The following is an 18946-nucleotide window of genomic DNA, read 5'->3' as shown; positions in this document are numbered from 1 at the left end:
GACTTCCACTGTGCATGTGCGTGAGCGTGAGCAGGGTTAAATATACATGTGCTATGTGTTTACTGCTGTGCGTGTGGGACCTTGACTGCATTTCATGTTTTACAATGACTCACCATTAATGTGTGTGCGAGGATGAGGGTGGAGTAGATCATTCACTTGTCTATTCCATGACCTTGACTAGACAGTCTTCAGCCTGCGGGCATTGATCTGACCAGCCATGGGACTGTACTTGAAAGGAAGTAAAATTCAAGGTCGATACTTCTGACAGGTGAAATGCGCTCGCAGTGCTCCATCCAATAAGGTAAGAAAGCAGCGGAGGTCTCTCCATAGTCTAAATCACTTGGATAATAACACAATAATTGTTGCTACAAAAAGCTACAGCAGCAGTTGCTAGGGGCAGGTGACAATTTATGAGTTATTATCTGCACCAATCTCCTCCATGTCTGTTTAAAAATCTGAATAACCAATAAACTCTCCTGCATCATTTGCACAACATGGTTTGTTCTGTATGTAAAGTTTGCTTTTCAACTCATTTTTAGAGTGTGCATGCATGCTTTTCCTTTCCCTGAGTACACGTGTGTGTGAAGTCAGACCTCTTGGCCCAATGACGAACACACACGCACACACACACACACACTGTGTTCTGGTCAGCCTGCTTCCAAGAAGGAGACAAATCAAATAGCCAACACCCCGGTGAGAACATCGCAACCATCTGCTATTGTAACACCACTGATCCGACCATCAGGACCTCAACATGTGGCGAGCAGCGGCTGTTTACCGAGCTCACTTCCAGGAAGAAACGCACTCAGGCTGGGTAGCTGTACAAAAACAATACAATCCATAAATCTGCCGAAACCTCAAAGGAAGACCGACTGTATGAAGAGAGTCGAAGCTGTAATTTCACACAGCACACAGTAAATATCATTCTAACGTTCTCCTCAAGTTTATGTTCCACGTCTGCTTTCCTTCTATAATTATGATCTTAACAGGTAAATTGTCTACATTCCTCTGGATGCAAGCAACAATATTTTGTAGAGTTTGACAGTTTGAAAACAGTAGTTGACAAAACAATCTCAAGTCAAGGCCCACTTCCTGGTTCACACTACACACAGTCTTCATCAGCAGATTGCTCAGTTGCATTGGAACAGTAAATACTACTTTTGATCATTCTGAGCACTCTGACTCTTTACCCACGTTGCCATTAAAGTTGAGCTTAACACTTTGGGTTTGAGAGTGTGAAATAATTTAAAAAAAACCTGGCCTGGCCCAAAGTCACCACTACGAACATATTGAATGATTCTGCAAGAATCATGGAATGATTTATGTCCAGTGCCTGCATCCAGCGCCTGTGCAGGAAGTAATTAAGTAAGGGCACACCCTTTATGTGGAGAGCTGGACAGGAGGGATGTGCATAGCTGCATGTAATCCAGGCTTCTGCAGAATCATCAGATATCAGCGTTCTTATCAGGCGACAGAGTCGTGGACTAGAGAGTAAGAGGTGACTTTGCTTCGTCAAAATTACTCTACTATTGCTTCTGTTCAAAGATGAATCTCAGTTAATGGCGGGTGGGACTTGCATGTATTGGCCATGAAGTTGTTTTGGACCTAAAATGTCACACTGGGACGATGACAGGTAAAAGCCAACATCTTGAATCGAAATATCTGACCAACTACACTGAAAATCCTGGTTAAATCACAAAACACTTAACATTTTCCCAAGAATGTGATTGCATTCCACTGATGATGAGTTATGTGAATGTTAGAATTTATTTTTAATTTATGATTGTTTTCTTTCAAAAAAGCTTTAACATGATAACTGCTAAGAATAGTGCATGCTTTACTGAAAACCCAAACTATAATATGTTAAAGAGAGTCTAAATTGTGAGGTCGACTTGCTGGTTTTCAGAGCTTTTAACCACATCTCATGGTCTTCATTCAGCACTTAGAAATGATAAGGGGCCATTGTGTGACCTAAATCTGGAGTTTCAGTCACTTGATAACAACCTGGCCATGTATAGGATGGAGATTGGAACTACTATCTCAGATCAAGGCTGGTCTGGCTGCCAGTGGACTTCCACTCAATGGCCTTGGACTTTTCCAATCGATGCTACGACTGCTTTCGGCCTGGTTCTCTTGCCATTTCACTGATGGTAGCGTTCCCACAAGCAATTGGAAGTGGTGTCATTAAACATCTCTGTCTTTGTCTCAAAGTAGGCCTGGATAAAGATCATGTCATGACAGCTAAACCAACTCAGTCCGTTGAATTTCCCTACACTTGATCACATATATGTTATATTTCTGTGAGATCAGGAATCAGGAAATCAGGAGTTCGGCATCCAGAGGTCCCAAATAACATCAGCTGTTTCAAGGCAGAGATCTTTATCCTCAAGCAGAAAGCTTGTATAGATTTATTGTTTTTTTCCCAGATGACGTGCATTGTGGCATTGAGCAGCACTTTAGCTTGGCAGACATCAGCAAGAATAAAACTGTTTTCAGCTTTATGTAGAGGCGAGCGGAATGCAATAAAAGACACCACTCCTGCGTTTGTGAGGGCTTGTTCTTGACTGCCTGTGAATGTGCCGTGGATAGCAAAAAAAGGGGGGCGTGTCTGATATAAATGAAACTTTCCGTATCACCATTCCAGCTCTTAAGGGCCGTCCAAACCAAGAACGATAACTACAACAATAACTACAATTTCAGTGTTATTGAAATCGTTGAATGGATGGTGGAGTCCACACCACAACTGTAACAACGACAGCAACAACAGCATCATTGGGTCACTTTCAGAGCGACTTAATGGATGATAGACACACTGACAGCCAATCAACATCCATCCAAACTGATGGACCATCACGTACAACATAGCAGACGAGTGTTTTGTTATCATTATTTACGGAGATAAGGAGACTTGCTGACTGTGGTGTACAGCTTATTGAACACTTATATAGCGTAATATTAGGCAGCACATTACTCTGCACAATGTCCAGCAGTAAAAGGTCATCAATATCGGTTTTCCTGGGCAGCCGACACAGCAGGAGCATGCATCCAGCGTGGATGCTCACATCATTACCATTACTGCTATTGTTACAGTTAACCTTCTACAACAACAGCAACGGCCCTTTCCACTGTACATTCAGCTTCATGCAGACTTGACGACACTAGGGTGTGACCGCATATTTTCGCATTTGAGTACTCCCCGCTGCATTCAAATGCTGTTTGGATGATGTGACGGCCCTCCATGAAAGCAAAAACAGATTAGGATAAAAGTCTGTCTGAGTGGTTCTGCCAGGTCGTTTTGTCTGCAGCTCTCTGCTGTTGGTGGTGTCTCAGTGTCAGCTTAAAGGCGTCTGAGATGCAGACATAACAGGATATATAGAGACAGGCACAGTTGGTGCCTAAATAAATCACACTTCCACAAGCGCGCAGCTTGCCGTTGATGGCAGCTACCATGAAAACAGCAATTAGTGCTCAGCAAATGTCCACGAGGCTTAAAGGTACGAGTGTGGGACTGTTTTTTTAAAGCATATCACATGTTGGCAGCAGTGAAACACAAAGTTAGACATTCTATGACAACTGAGAAACTCCTGTTGAAGATCATGTGATATGATCGAAAGGTTCCAGAGCAGAAACATTTTTTAAAAGTCTTTGTTATATCAAAATCCCTCTTTTTTCTTTGCTTATGAAAAATATTTTTGATGACCCATCCTGAGGTCGGGGACGTGTACAGAAACTCATCTAACTAACTAACCCTGCCCATCATATAAAACTGCAAATGACTTTTAGCAGAGCAGTTTGAGATCTCACCACAGCTCATGTTCATTAAGCCACGCCCACTTTTGAGTGATCCATTCAAATCTGACCGGTTAGATTTAAATTTACCATTTTATTGTGTCTTTAGGTTTGGTCTTGCATTTTTACCTTTACCTTTCCATGGTACATTTGCTCTACATACATACATTTGTGTTTAACCAAATTACCACAAGCAGTGAGTCAATAGGGGCCCTTATCTTAGTTTAGCCCTGAGGCCTTCCAGCTGGTTAATCCAGCCATGTCAATCACATTTACGTGTGGGGGTTTCTAAAAACACTAAGGCTGTGTTTACTATTAGCCGCGCAGAGCTACCTTGATATCTGGCCAGCGCTAAAGAGGCTAACATTAGCACACATTAATCCAGCCCCCCCTACTCTGCTTGGTGTTAATTACACATGCCTAGCTGAGCGTTGACGGTTCCTCACTTCAGACCTGGCGCTGTTAGCCTGCTGGCTAACACCCAGGCTGCTTGTAATTGGCACTAATACAGCAATATAGTGAGGGGTCATGGGTTTGATTCTCCTCCAGGTTAATCTGGACATCGTTGATAGAGTGCAGTTGGTCAGAGGTGAGCTAGATCTCAACAGTGTGTGTTAATAGTCTGTAAATCAAAGATTAAAAGGGCAAGATATTTCATCTTATTATATTATCAACTGGTGTCCATAAGGAATGTGCTAAAAGAAAACACTAACTTCTAAGTGAGCGCTCCACCGTGTTGAACTTGGCTGCTGACACAGATGCAGATGTCTTTTCATTTCTTTGATGTCTGGGTTTGAACTGCACATCGAGCAATCTGATCCCATTCAGCCTGCTGCGGTTTATTTTATTTCCATGCCCGACTTTCAGATTCCTGTCAGTCCACATCTGGCCGTTTTAATAGCGAACTGCCCGCCCCGAAACCCCACCCAACTCTCGCGATGATGGGATAATCAGCACTGTTAATAACCCACATGAGCTGGAAATTCAATTAATGCACGCATGCTTTGGATTTCTGGGTCGGAGAAAGAGCCGGGCATTTTATGCGTGAACTGAGTGGTGTGAGCGGCATACTTACATAACTCCTCTGACTGTTGTGTCTACATGATATTAATACACCTCCTGAATGCCTGCCATTAAATTAGCCAGGCCCATGCTTCCTAATTAAGCTCTTTAGAAAGCAAGCCAAATAACTTCATCCACGACCTCCAGTTACTATGAAATAATGACTTTCAAGTATTAACAGCTGATGAATTCATATTAGTAATTGGTGTGTGTGACCTGCGGCGTGTAATCATCACAATTTTCTAATTTCTTTTTAAGTTAGACATGAAAAAAAAACAAACAAACTCAGCTCAATTAGTAAGACATGAGAGTCTCACTCCTTCACAATAAAATTAACCCCTCAACACAATGTAGTTTATGTCATTTTCTACTAATCAGGCTTTGGTAAAAAGAAGTAGCCAATCAATAAATGAAGCAACAGTTGTGTTATTGTGAAATATTAATGTTAAAACAACGTAATGCCACACATCACTGTCAGCACAGTGTATTTTTTGTATTCAAATCAGTACCACAATTTAAAAATATTCCACTACCAGTAACAGTGTGATATCAGTGTGAGTATAATATTTGAATATATATTACAATATTGACTTATTACTACTGATACATGTAAGCAGTATTTTGAGTTTGACTTTTTTAATATACTGTTGGATAAAGTAAATTACAAGTTGTGTGTGTTGAATCTTAATCTGTAAAGTAACTAATAACTATTACTGTGAAGAAAAATGGAGTCAATATTTTCCTCTGAAATGTACGTAATGCAACAAATTTTGTGGGGGGTTTTTAGATGCAAGGGACATAATGCCTTGTGCTAAGAGCTTATTGGATACAGATTAATGCTTCCACTGGGTAAACAATGCTGTGAAGTTCGAAATATACCATGCAACTGCCAAATCAGGTTACTATTTACAGGATAATGCTGATCGTAGGGCAGGCACGGTGTGTTATAGGTGTTTATTATGTCACCCAAATGTTGGTGTAATATATGACTAGTGATACTGCTCTTAGGCCGGGAACAGCCATTGAGGTAGATGGTGGTCAAAACACCAAACTATTTGAGCATCAGTGTTTATTCTTGACCTGACCAGTAGTCTACTGTATGATTTTACTGGTCTTCTCTTTTGACCAATCAAATTCCTTTCTGCCCTGTAAAAGTCAATAGAATGAAATTACAGTACAGGTACCTTAAAGTTGTACTCAAGTACAGTACATGAGTATTTATTTGCATTTCACCACTGGGGATGGCGAACAATTTATAAGCACTTCTTATAGGTAAAAGGTGTTTTCTAGTAGCTGAAAACATTATCTAGCCAACCAACCGACCTCGTGTAAGTATTTTCAGAAAGGGTTAAGACCTGCCAATCAACTAAGACACTAAAACAGTTAAAGGATCATTCCAGTTTGATACAACTTGTTCCTGTTTACTGGATCATTCTTCAGCGAGGTCACCACATTCTCTGATCCTCAGTATTTGTCAGTATGCAGTGTTATTACTGTGAGGAATGATGGTCGGGGCTATGAAAATAAGGTCCAAGTTGTGATGAACTGCACAATCCTTTAAGATCATGCTAAAATAAACCAATCATCAATTGCAGTTGACTCATGTCATCATCTCGAATGCATCGTGGGTTTGCCGCACTCTGCTCCTTCATCCCCTGTTCATGCTCGGGTTGTACAATGTACAGACAGGGAGTCTGCTGATCAGCGGCAGATTAAAGGCGATAAACTCCAGGAAGCTGCCGACAATGTAGCGACCCCCATGGTAGCCTAGCAACTGGAGTGTGTGTTGACAACAACAGCAGCCTGATACGAGACGCATGTTAAGGGTCTGGGCTGGGAGGGGCGCGCTCCTGTGAAATCCACTCACATACAAAGTGAAAAAAAAAACACGCACACATATAACACACACTCAGATTTCAAGTATCTGACACCTGCAGCCACACATCCAGAAATACACACACACACAAAAAAAATACCCTTCTCTCATACACACACAGTGTACCCCAGACTTATCTCTGTGACCGATTAGACCTGACCGACCCATCAGATTTTCTCTTATTGCTGAACTATGAATTAAATAACTTTACAACAATGTAGATTCAATATTTGCCACAAAGTTGCACTAAATTGATTGTGGCCTCTTGTTAGTTTTTTGTACCTTAATCAGAGCAAGAATAAAGTAAAGGCTTGGTCACACCAAAAAGAGGCGCAGTGAAATGAATTAATGCATCCTCATAACATACAGTAGGTGGTGCTAAGGTTTGGTAGCATATTGGTCAATGGTGCAAAAATCGCACAAACTGAACTCAGTGCAAAAGATTTGTGCACGTTTATATTAGCAAGCGCTGCATAATTAAGCAGCTTAATATTTTAGCCAACATTTTATGCATCTTTTCAAGCGCACACTACAAACATGTATGTTTGTAGCTGAATCCTCGGAGGAACTCTGTGGTTGCAACACTGTTCTCCTCCGTCAGCGATGTCTACAGCTGGTGAAAACTAAACTCCCTGCACGCCGCTGCATAATGTTTTCTGTGCTAGTGAGTGAGTTTTTGTAAACCACTGTGGCATATCGTTCACACCACTGGTCAGTCCTGCTATCCCAGAACGCCTTCAGATGCAACTTGCTTGTGTCACGTAGAAAATAATTACAGAAGAATGTGTAAGAACGTACATTCATCTCTTTCTTTCCACAGATCATTTGTTTCTTTTAATTTTAATCAATAAGTCCCTTACTGGCAAATTTTCTCTTCTAAAAATAAATAATTTCTCCTTTAACATCTCCATATTATTGCTTCTTTTATTGACCTCTACAGGATATTGTTAATTTTTCAACACGTTTCTTTTTTACTCATATGGTCATTTGGCTTGAGTCTTTATTTCCTTTAGAAGGTATGTTTCTGCCAGTCTCAGATATGCAGCCTTTTTACAGTCCCAAGGTTGTGTGAGTTGAGGGTCGTTGGGTGACATTGTGGAGGTGAGAGGTGATAGCTGGCTGTTACATACCTTTACAGACAAAGCATTTGATGTGGAAGTGTTTGTTCTGGACCCGGAGGGCCTCCCCTTTGCACGGCTTCCCACAGTTCTGACAGGGGATAGGTCCTCCTCCTCCTCCTCCTCCACCCTGCTTTTGCTTCTGCTTCTTCTGCTCCAGAGGGCTGTGGACAGCCTGCTGCTGAAACACTGGAGACAGACACAATTGAATTTTAGATCTTATTTCCGGTATTGATGGAAGGTATACACAGACACACACAAGCGATGATGAGCAGCTAAACTGACATTTGGATTTGCTGGACTTTGTGGTAAATCGGACAGTGTGGTCGACTTGTAAAGTTTGGAGTTTTAATTCCTTGTCCCTTTTCCTCAGTTCCTCCCCTTCCCAAGCACTACCCACATACATCATGCAAACATCTAGTGGAACGGTACAGGCCAATGATGCAGCTTCAAACTGGATGAAATCTGCTGTTTCAGCCTAATACATGGGCTTCATCCTGAGTTGCATCCTATTTTACCATTCTTCCCCTCACACCTGTGCTTGGAGGGCCACGCCAAACTGAGGACTGTTCCAAAATAAAGGGAAAGGTTAAGAGCTACAATTCACGTAATCTGAACAAAACTCATAGTATGTTTGTCCCCATTTGGGTTTTCAAGCTTCAAGTATCATCCTTTTAATAAACACACACATCTAACTTTCTCACAGTGTCATCCTTTATTATTACAATCAAACATTTCTTTAATCCAAAAATATCCCAGTCATCATCTGGGATGTCACATCAGACAAGGGTGTGAAAAAGCAATGTTCTTTATTTTTCTTTTTTTCTTTTGTGCACGCATACAGAGAAACAGAAAAATGCATTTCCGTCACTTACGGGGACATTGCAGCGTCTTCCATTCAGACATAACGTTAACTGTAAACACTACATGCTTAACCCTAACCCTAAAGTTAACCTAAGCCTAAAATAAGTCTTAAACCAGTGTTGACTGTAAAACTGAATGATTGATGCTGACAGGACCCAGTCCCCTTAAGGCATGCACAGGTTTATGTCCCCACAATGCCAGGATAGATGTCACACACACACACACACACACACACACACACACACACACACACGCATGGATTTGTGCCAAGAAAAATTGTGTCACCACCAAAAATGAAAAACAAGCGAGCAGAGCAACACCCCAGAAACCTCTAGGACAACACAAGAATTCAAACACACACTGTGAGAGCCTTCTTCATCCTAACATCATCATCAGTACACCTCACCCTTTCCCCCTTTCATCATAACCCCGGCAGAATATGCTCACACACTGATCAGCCTTTCAATACGGAGTGGGGCATCAGCTGAATAAAAGGCCCTTTGTGCTCACAGGAAACATTCGTGTTGTCAGACCGGTTTCATGGGGCCTACATGGCTACCGGTAACTGGGCTTGGAGAGAGGAGTTCATCGAATGAATTGATTTAGAGAAAGAGACAGTGGGAGGAAATGTAGGGATAATAGCTGCGAGTCAGACAGCGCTGCTTTCTGGAAACTTACCAAGAACTCCCTTCTGGTGGACGTTATCCTCGTTTCAGGTTTGCTCAGTTCATTGGGTGTTTATTGGGTGTTTTATTGGCACAATATTTTGACTTAGATTAAGTTAAAGTTAGAATGTTTCTCTCTACTCCATTATGTGGAAAAACGAAAAGCACATTTAGCCATCCTGACACTTTTCTCCCTCTAAAGTTTAAGCACCACTTCATTGAGACTGGAGACACTTGGGCTGAACTTGGAGTGGCTCTTACTTATCTAATCAAAGTAATCACTTCCTTGGCCACACCTCTTTCAGGTAAGGGCAATACATAAATAAAACAAAAACATGTGCAACATTTTGGGAACTACGCAAGTAAAATGAGAAAAGTGAAATCAATCTCACGTCTGTACATTAAAGCAGAGGGAAACTGCTAGTCTGACTCTTTTCAAAGTAAAAAAAAAATGTGCCGGAAATGTACACATTTAAGCATTTACACTCAGTATCGAGTTTGCATGACTTTTGTTCTAACAGTAATGTGAAAACATTAAGTTGGTTATTGGGGGTGTCATGTGCTGGAACTGTTTCTTGATGGACAAGATTATCCATGCGCCCAGTACTTCTGTGCAGTGTCTCTGACAATAGCGTGGGTTGCCAGATATGGTCAGTGAGCGCAGGCCAAGACTGGAGGAAGCTGTAGTCTTGGCCTGTGCACTGCATTTTTTACATCTGTTGAAATATGAGTTAAACAAGTATAATACAATTACTTAGTATTAGTAAGTCATAATTAAAGGTGCTGGTAAGCATATTTTTAAACTTAAGACGGAGTCATGCTAGCTGTTTCCCCATGCTTCAAGTTTTATGCTAAGCTAGGCTAACCATGTCCTGACTCCAGCTCTGTATTTAACACAAAAACGTGAGGCTGATGCTTATCTTCTTATCTCACATGCAGAAAAAAAGCAAACATTTTGGTTCAGGTGTCTTTATATTGCGTCCCCTATATACAAAGAAGCATTTTCACATTTGTGATCCGCTTGCCTGGAAGATGCTTGACAGGTGAGTAAAAGCAGTCACCAGCCTCCAGACCGACAGAAGCAACACATTCTCCAGTCGTTTTTCACCTTCGAAGTTTGTGTTTCTGTGTGTCCAAGACAAACACGGCCTCCAAAACCTCCGTAGACCTTTTTAGCATGACAACCTACCATTATTTTATTTGGCTATGCTTAGGCATCATTCCCAAATCAGATTTTATTCAAATAGAAAGCGAAAGGGTTAGGGTTACATGTACCTTTGTGATAGCGAACATTCTTGAGGTAAGCAAATATAATCAAAATACAGAGAAAGGAAATTCTTCATGAAGTTTTCTTTGGGTGATGCTAAAATCCACAGAGCTGCCTTCATTCAATCCATATGTCTAGATTACAAACTGATCTCTGACTTGAAAATGTGCTGACTTTCAAATTGAATCAAGACAAGAATAGGGATTTTGGACACTGTTGCCCAGGCTCTGTTGTTGGTAGGAGGTGCAGCTTTATTGAAGCTACCCGTGTTGAGTGTACATGCGGGCATGCTAAGCAATAAAGACAAGAATTTAGGAGGGGAAAGTCTTGAGTCCTCGTAAAAAAGGTCTGAGACTCAGTTGATTGCTACCATCTGGAAAAGACAAGAGCCCGAAAGTGAGAAACAGTTGGGAGGAGGGTAGGGAGCAGGGATTGGTAGTCACTGGGGAGCCTGATCTGACCCAGGGTGCATTGCTGCACCCTTGCACCTGTTGGGGGGGATCCAGTGTCTTTACTTCCTCTTCAAACAGCAAATAGAGGAGGAGGGTTGGGGATGAAGAGGAGACAGGAGATGATCTTTTGGGCCAGATGTAGAATCCAGCAAGTTCTTGCAGACATTGTGGCTGCCAGTAACCAGGACGCTCGTAGTGGTCTGAGTAAGGGTCCAATAATCTGTCAGTGAGGGAGCGGGGGGCAGCTTGCTGTTTATATATGATAGCCGACAAAATGAGTAATGAGTAGTCTGCGCAATCCATATTAACTTGCTGCTCTTTCATGTCCTTCTTAGAAGTCGTTGGCAGAGCACTGACTTGAATCTTCATGTTTCAGGAATTTCAGAATTCCCAGCAACCATGGCAACAATCGATCTTTTTGCCATAAGTTTATGTTGCTTGTTAGTCTGAGGGCAGACCTGCCAGGAAGCGATGGTATCATTGTCCCTGCTGTTTCTCCAACAAGTCCAGCTTTTCTTCAAGCTGGGTGGTGCCCATCTTTTCCCGCTTCAGGCCACATAGACCCTTATCATAGACCCTTATTTTATATGCAACACTGGTACAAATTTATCTCCCAGAGTGCACTTGAATCACCTGGTCATACATTGCCACAAGTCACCACCAGTAGTCAGCAAGGAAGAAATTACGTCTAAAACTGTGAGTGGATGCCAAAACGTACTCGTACATATCAAAGGCATACTTTGGACTAAGTTTCTTCTGTCCTTGCAAGCAACTTGTAGTAAAAAGGTCAAAGGTTCAGACCTCAGTGACCTTGCTTAGTCCATAAAGACTGAAAAAAGGTTTGTGGAGTAGATGGAGTGAGAGCAAATGACAGAAGAAGAAAGGTCTTTACAGAGATTGAGCAGAGGAAGTAGGGAGAAGAAATAATTCAGATGGATGTAGGTGACATAAGGAATGAATGAGTTTTCTTTCTGTGATGCAGGACAGAGAGTGACTATGCCGTGTGTAGCAGCATGTAGCATGCCCTCCCCCTCCCACCCCCCCTACCCCTGCCAGTGCCCTGTCTTCTCCAGGCCCAGTTGTCCATATCATCAATCAGCCTTTCTGGTGTCTGTTCTCTGGCTGACGGCCACTACTGATGCCGTTGTCCAAAATGTCACAGCCAGGCAGGCAGCTATCTGAGCAATGCAACACTACACATCTCCACAGCATATAGTCACACCACTGGAAGCCTCTGGGAACACACACTGACCATTGAGGTCTGCAGCTTACCATCTGCACACGTGTACCATATAACTGCCCAAACATAGGCATGTGGCTACACCATAAAGATACATAACATCTCTCTCTGCTGCACCATGAAGAACCCGTACATTTATCCAATTACTTCATATTCAGGTCACTAATAATACATGAGAAGATACATATGAAGTGTTTTCCTCAAAGACAGACAGAATAAATGTTGAGACTGAGAACATCCCAATGCTACATTCACATCACACTGAAAACAAAATTCTTCAATGTCTCTTACAACAACTTAGTTAATTCTTCGACATGAAAAGGCTTTTATGATACAAACACATGTAGTAAGGACCCAAGGCCACTGCACAGTGGAACACACAAGCAGCTATATCTCAAATGCCTTTTCAAGAAGCTTTGCTCCTGCACCTCCTAAAAATAGAGTGTTCCCTCAACTCACGGGGATCCCATGGTGCTCTGCAACATTCCTGGTGTGAACCATCTGCAGAGGCGGCAGGGGCGGGCAGGGGACCAAAATGCTCACATTACCACAGCGGGAGGACTTTGCGGTGGCCGAGCTGTTGACCTTGGGGACTTTCACTTTTTCATGAGTAAACACACGAACATATTCTACAAAATACTTATTGTCATGGAAAAGCCAGTAAATACTGGTGATGCACAGTGTTCTTTCTTAGCTCTTAGGATAATGGTTGTATATGGCATAAGACAGCATAACCTAAAAACTAGCACATGTATAAATAATACATTTACTTTTTTGCCTATTTTATAACAATTAAAACATATATTGTCATAAAAGTTATCTGTAGAACCTTTCTTGTGTTGCAAAAGTGAAGTAATTTCTCTTTGTATTGCAATGAATTGTAATAATACTGAGGGAGCTCCAGTGCAATTTCTAGAAAAACTGTACTTTGTGCCCTTGAATTATTTGTTTGCATTGAGGCTAGCACAACAAAGTTAGCAAAGATGAGCGTAAAGATAAGGTAAGAATTCGCCCTCAATGCATTTCATGGATTAGAAACCAGTGAGCGGACATTGCAATGATGGAATTTAGCAAGAACCTGGGTGTTCTCCTGAATAATAAAGTGGACTGGAGTGACAACACAAATGCATGAGATAAGAAAGGTCATAGCAGCCGATGTCTGCTGTGGAGACTCAGGTCTGTTAAAAAGCAGGGGACACTCCTGAAGATCTTTTTTTGACTCTGTGGTGGCACCAGCCATCTTCTATGGTGGTCTGCTGGGGCAGCCACATCTCGACTGCTGACAGAAAGAGATTTAACAGACTGGTTAGAAGGCCGTGATGCCCCCTCCATCCAGTGGAGGTGTTGGGAGAAAGGATGATGATGGCTGAGCTATCATCCCTGATTTAGAACATGTGCCACCCCATGCAGGACACTGTGCAGCTCCTTCAGTGACAGGCTGCTTCACCCACAGTGTGTGAAGGAGAGGTCTGTCCGTTCTTCCTATTGTTCACAATCAACACTGCTCCCATTAGTCCAAACACACTCATGGGCAATACTAAACTGGGAAATATTTCCTATGTGCAATAACGTGAATTCAACCACTGTCTGTTTTACTTATTACAATGTTTAATTATTAGCATATCTTGCATTTCTTATGGACTATGGCTGTAACACTGCAAATTTCCCCACTTTTTTTATAAAGGATCATCTTATTTTAAACGACTATCTCAGAGCCTTTTACATTAATTGTAGCAAAACTAGAAAAAGAACCAAAATAGAACAAGATATCTACACCTGCACCTTACATCAAATTCTAAGGCTCTTTCAATTCAAGTCACTATCAAATTTATGACCAAAGTGGCAACTGAAATAAATGACTCCTCCTAACTAAACCTCTCCAGAGAAAAGTGCATGAATGGCAGATTTTAGCCCAGGAAGACAACATACTGAGAATGTGCAGCATTTTAAACACCTATAAAACTACATTTAAGACATAAAAGTCTTTAATTGGTTGTATTCACATCCACTTCAGGTCTTGTGCCTCGATAATATGACTAACAACACGTGAAGACTGTTTAAGAGCCATTACTTCACTGCTTGAGAGTTTCCTGTCCGTCACCCCAACAGAAAACTCACTCCATTATCTCACCCGCTCTGCATGCCAACAAAAAGACATGAGCAGAACCTATAGGCCGAGCTCACTGGATACAAGCCCTGTTGTGCAAAACAGGGAAAAGAAGCAGAGAAATAGCTAGTAGCTAACATGAATTATCTAAATTACAGGACTAAAGATAAACACAGACCAGTCAGTGTGAGTTATGATTCCTCCTGCTCCACTCAAAGCCCATGCACCTGTGCAGTCATGCCTGCAACCTGACCAGAACGGCATCTGACCTTTGACCCTGAGGTCAAGCACTACAGAAAGCCGACCTCCCGACCTCCCCGGCAAATGAAACCAGCGCATCCTCGTTGGCTCAGCCCTTATAAAGACAAGGGCTTGTCATATAAACAGAGTGGTGTCGGAAATGATTTTGCTATTTACAACAACAGTAACCAGAACATAAGTCACAATTTTCAATAGTGGCCCAAAGCAAATCAAGACATGGCAACTAGTGTGCCTTCTAATGAATATGGTCTTTGTGTGAAAACATATGATTCCTGCCATTCCTGTGACTGATGACTCAGTGAATATTTCTTCCATGTGGATGACAAACACTGCCTACAGATATGATCCCACGTGTTCCTGCAGCTGGCTCTGCTGGACCATTTCCATGGAGTTGCCTCAAGTCAAAACAGTGTGCAGGCCAATCGGCATAAATACCGCATTATTCCTCTGTTGATTCCAGCCAGGAATTGGGAAAGATGGGAATCAGATCAGCATCTCTGCTATGTCAAAACTCCAATAGAATCCAACATTGTACAACCGTAAGTGTGGATACGCTGTTTACATACATTGGTCTAGGCCCCATAGTTTAAATTATGGGAAATCTCAACACTACTACATAACATAACATTTTATGCACTGAAGTTGTTCCAACTTCGTGTTAAGTTTGGGGAAGGCCCTTTCCTGTTTCATCATGACAACTGATTTTCCCAGTTTGGTGTGAAAGAACTTGACTGGACGCCATGATATAATTAAAAAAACCTCTTCTTTTAGAAGCCGGAATCAGTGAACGCTCATCCCAATGTCTCTACGACTTACATTCATTTAGGACAACTCCATACGTCCTGATTTACCTCCAGTGCCAGCATTCAGTGCCAATGCAGAAAAATAGTGACCTGTAGTGTGGAGGAAGGTAACAGAGTGTTGTACACTCAGGAGACCCGAGTTTGTGTTTTGTCAATAGTCTCATGACAAAGAAAAACTCTGGTTTGACACAACAATGACACAAACAATTAGTCATTAAAATTGCTGTTTACACTGCTTTCTTGCATGATTGTGCTTGTTGAGCGTTATGAAGGATTTGACCCTCCATGCTTGGTTTGACTGTAAAGTATCAAGAGAGACAAAGACACAGAAACAAGGACAAAACTGAGACTGAGCCTGGGGACTGAAGCCATTTTTGGACAAAGATGAAGACAGAGACAATGAGACAGCAAAACGTGAGAGAAAAGAAAAAAAAAGCAAAAGAGAAAGTCGATACGATGCTCTCATCATTGGCCTGTCTCGATGAAAGTGCTGTATAATAGTGGGGATCATGTGACTGTGGAACAGACACTGTGATGCAGCAGAAAATCACTGAACAGCTGAGCACGTTACAATGTCTGCACATGTGTCTAAGGATGCTTTATTAATGTAATAACTGTTCATGAGCAGGAGAGCTGATTGGGAGCAACACACAGTTTAGAAGGGAATAGAAGAGTTACATTAAAAAGACAGGGAGGGATCGGAGCAGGCCATTCATTTCAACCCAGAGAGAAACGCCATGACTCATGAATAGAGGCCCTCTGTAGAAAGCATTGTGTCAGCTGTTTGAGCGGAGCTGGTGCAAAAACACGGGCATATGCCAAGCAGGTTTAACACCTAAGGGAGAGAGGCCGGCATAATGGCAGTTGGATTCAAACACACAGGTCATTATCAGCATCCACAGGACATTACTTTCCCTGAAGTGCACAAACATACGTTACATAATCTCTAATTGAGAACAGAGTGACCCCCGTTACTCAGATTGCTGCTAATTCACCTGCTACTTGACAATAATGCAATATAAACACATGAATTGCCATACTTCATTACACGATGACTTAAAAAAGTGATTTTTTTTAAAGCTGCACTATAATATTTGTATATAATAAATGAGTCAAATCAGCAGACGCTGCAGTCTCCAGTAACAAGGAGCATTGCAACATCTTTCAGTTCATTGTTTTGGTTTTACAGCCTGAAACATCAATGTTTTGACCATGGAAACAACCTTTCCAATGGCAGCATGCCACTATCCAATGAAAAAAGCTCTAATGAACATAGTGGAGCATTTAGCAGCTAAAGAGACAGATATTTTGCTCACATATATATAAATATAAACCTCAGTTAGACCCACTGTAACCCACCTGGCGAGTGCCGAACTGCAGACAAACAGAGCTTGTGAGGAAAGTGGGAAACTGAGCTACATAGATAGCTGCCCCAAATACTCACTAGAGCAACAAATGTGTACTAATCCGCCGCTGAAAATAATCCCCAACAAATGCATTATTTCCTCCTGTTTGAGTAACATTTGTTAAAAAATGTCTTCTGTAGGAACCGCTGGTCTTGGGTTTGAGTGCCACATGCAATGTCGTTTACTGATAGTGACAAAAATATAGAATAACAGCAGCTCTATCCTCTATCATGAAGCACTGAGCCAATGAGGGCCGAGGGTCACCTGAGGATACTTTTTGAGGTATCTCGCAATGTAAATTATATTTCAACATGCCACTGCCTGCCGTTTTATTTATTTAATGGCTATATTACTTGTTGAGGGAATTAAATAGAATAAAATACATTCTTCTTTGAATTCTTAAAAGTATAAAATGTCAACAGCGCCTGATGGACACGCAGGTCCAGAATAGTGACGGGCGTCGCTGTGACTGCTGACACGCAGCCAGCCATTACATCACACACCCAGGATACACTGTCCTTGGCTAAGACTGAGACACAGCCTAAAGTGGTGAGTGTGTGTGTGTGAGTCTGTGTGTGTGTGTGTGTGTGTGTGTGTGTGTGTGTGTGTGTGTCACTGCATGCGTCTATTGTAATGATGTCTACACTTCATGCCTGTAGGTGTGCATGCATGCATGTGTGCATAACAATGTCTATATCTTTATAAATTTCTGATGTTGGTCATTAATTTTAAATTAATTAAAAGAAGATATTGGAACATAAAATAACCACCAATTAACTCTCCTTCTCAAAGCATATGTTCCTGACACTGACTGTGTGTGTGCGTGGAAGCATGTGGCCTGTGTGTGTGGGGGTGTGTCGGCCGAATGTCCCCGCCACCAAACTTTACAAGCTTCGTCACGTTGCGACGGCGGCGCACACGCCTCCCTGCTCTGTGCAAAACACAGTTATGGCCCCGAATTTAGACACCAAGACACAACCACAGACTTAACACTGGATCGGCTTTAACAAGGCGGCTGAGGGTAAGACACTGGAGGGGGGAGGACATATCTGTGGTGTGTTTAGGACACCGCAAGGACCAACAGGGAGGCTGCTTTTCACAAGCAGCTGGAAAGAACATTCATTCAAGCACTTAGACCTCAATGTGTTTCAATTTCATGCGACTTAGTTTTTCTATTTCACTAAAATACAGAGAAAAATATGGTGCTTTTTACTTCACTACTTCAACCTCACGCCTATATTCTACATTTAGACTTTCATCCAAAATAACAGAATAAAGCACAATGTATTGTTAAAGTATCTTATAATAAAAAAGTTGTTAAAATTAGCTTCACCTCAGCAAGCTAGTAACAGTGATCCTCATCCTGACACTACTTGGCGAGCTGCCTCGAGCGTCTGTTACTCAATGCCATTTCTCAGGGCTTCTTTCATTGGCCGGAAGTGAAACGTGGGGTTTATATTTTAAGATGAATCGGTATCCACTACAACACCTGCTATTCACATTTGAACCTTGATGATTTTAATTAAGCTAAACAAGGATTAACTTGCATGACAAAAAAAAAAACAAAAAACTAGACTCCAGCTCCAGGTAGTACACTTAATTACATTACAATATATTCATGATTTTCTCCTCTAATATACTTTTTCCAAATTTTTTGCTGTGATATTTGGTATCTAAACTGTCTCACCGTTCAGCCCTCCCTGCCCTGCTGGTGTTGCAGCGATGTATGAACTAGACGTAGCCATTCGAAGCCCCAGCTGACTTGCCTAGCTCTGTGAAGCTAGTGACATTTAGCTGGCAAAAGTCCAGAGCTTATGGGGTGTGTTCTTTGTTAAAGGCTGCCAAAAACTGAAATATGAAAAAAATCAATAATATAATATTATGTAATTTAAAAAAGACAAATAATAAACACTAAGGGGAACATGGTAATAAAAACTCTGATGGGAAGTTGCATTTGAAACATAAGCGCATTTCGCTGTCCTCTGTGATGGAAATACACAATCTTACACAAAAAATACAACCAATGTACTATACCC

At 41.7% G+C, this 18946-nt stretch overlaps 1 protein-coding gene across 7 annotated transcripts in view; it reads right to left on the bottom strand.

Annotated features, from left to right (window-relative positions):
* The window catches only part of ablim2 (actin binding LIM protein family, member 2), an 89347-nt gene that overhangs the window by 50473 nt on the left and 19928 nt on the right, over positions 1 to 18946 (bottom strand). For all 7 annotated transcript variants that reach the window (XM_041964633.1, XM_041964632.1, XM_041964635.1 and 4 more), the window contains exon 2: positions 7858 to 8034. In XM_041964633.1, the coding sequence (XP_041820567.1) occupies positions 7858 to 8034 (177 nt within the window). The remainder of the gene's footprint in view (positions 1 to 7857; positions 8035 to 18946) is intronic.

The sequence above is a fragment of the Chelmon rostratus genome, chromosome 23 (assembly GCF_017976325.1).
Source record: "Chelmon rostratus isolate fCheRos1 chromosome 23, fCheRos1.pri, whole genome shotgun sequence".
Lineage (NCBI taxonomy): Eukaryota > Metazoa > Chordata > Actinopteri > Chaetodontiformes > Chaetodontidae > Chelmon > Chelmon rostratus.
This window is presented reverse-complemented; position numbering and strand designations above follow the sequence as displayed.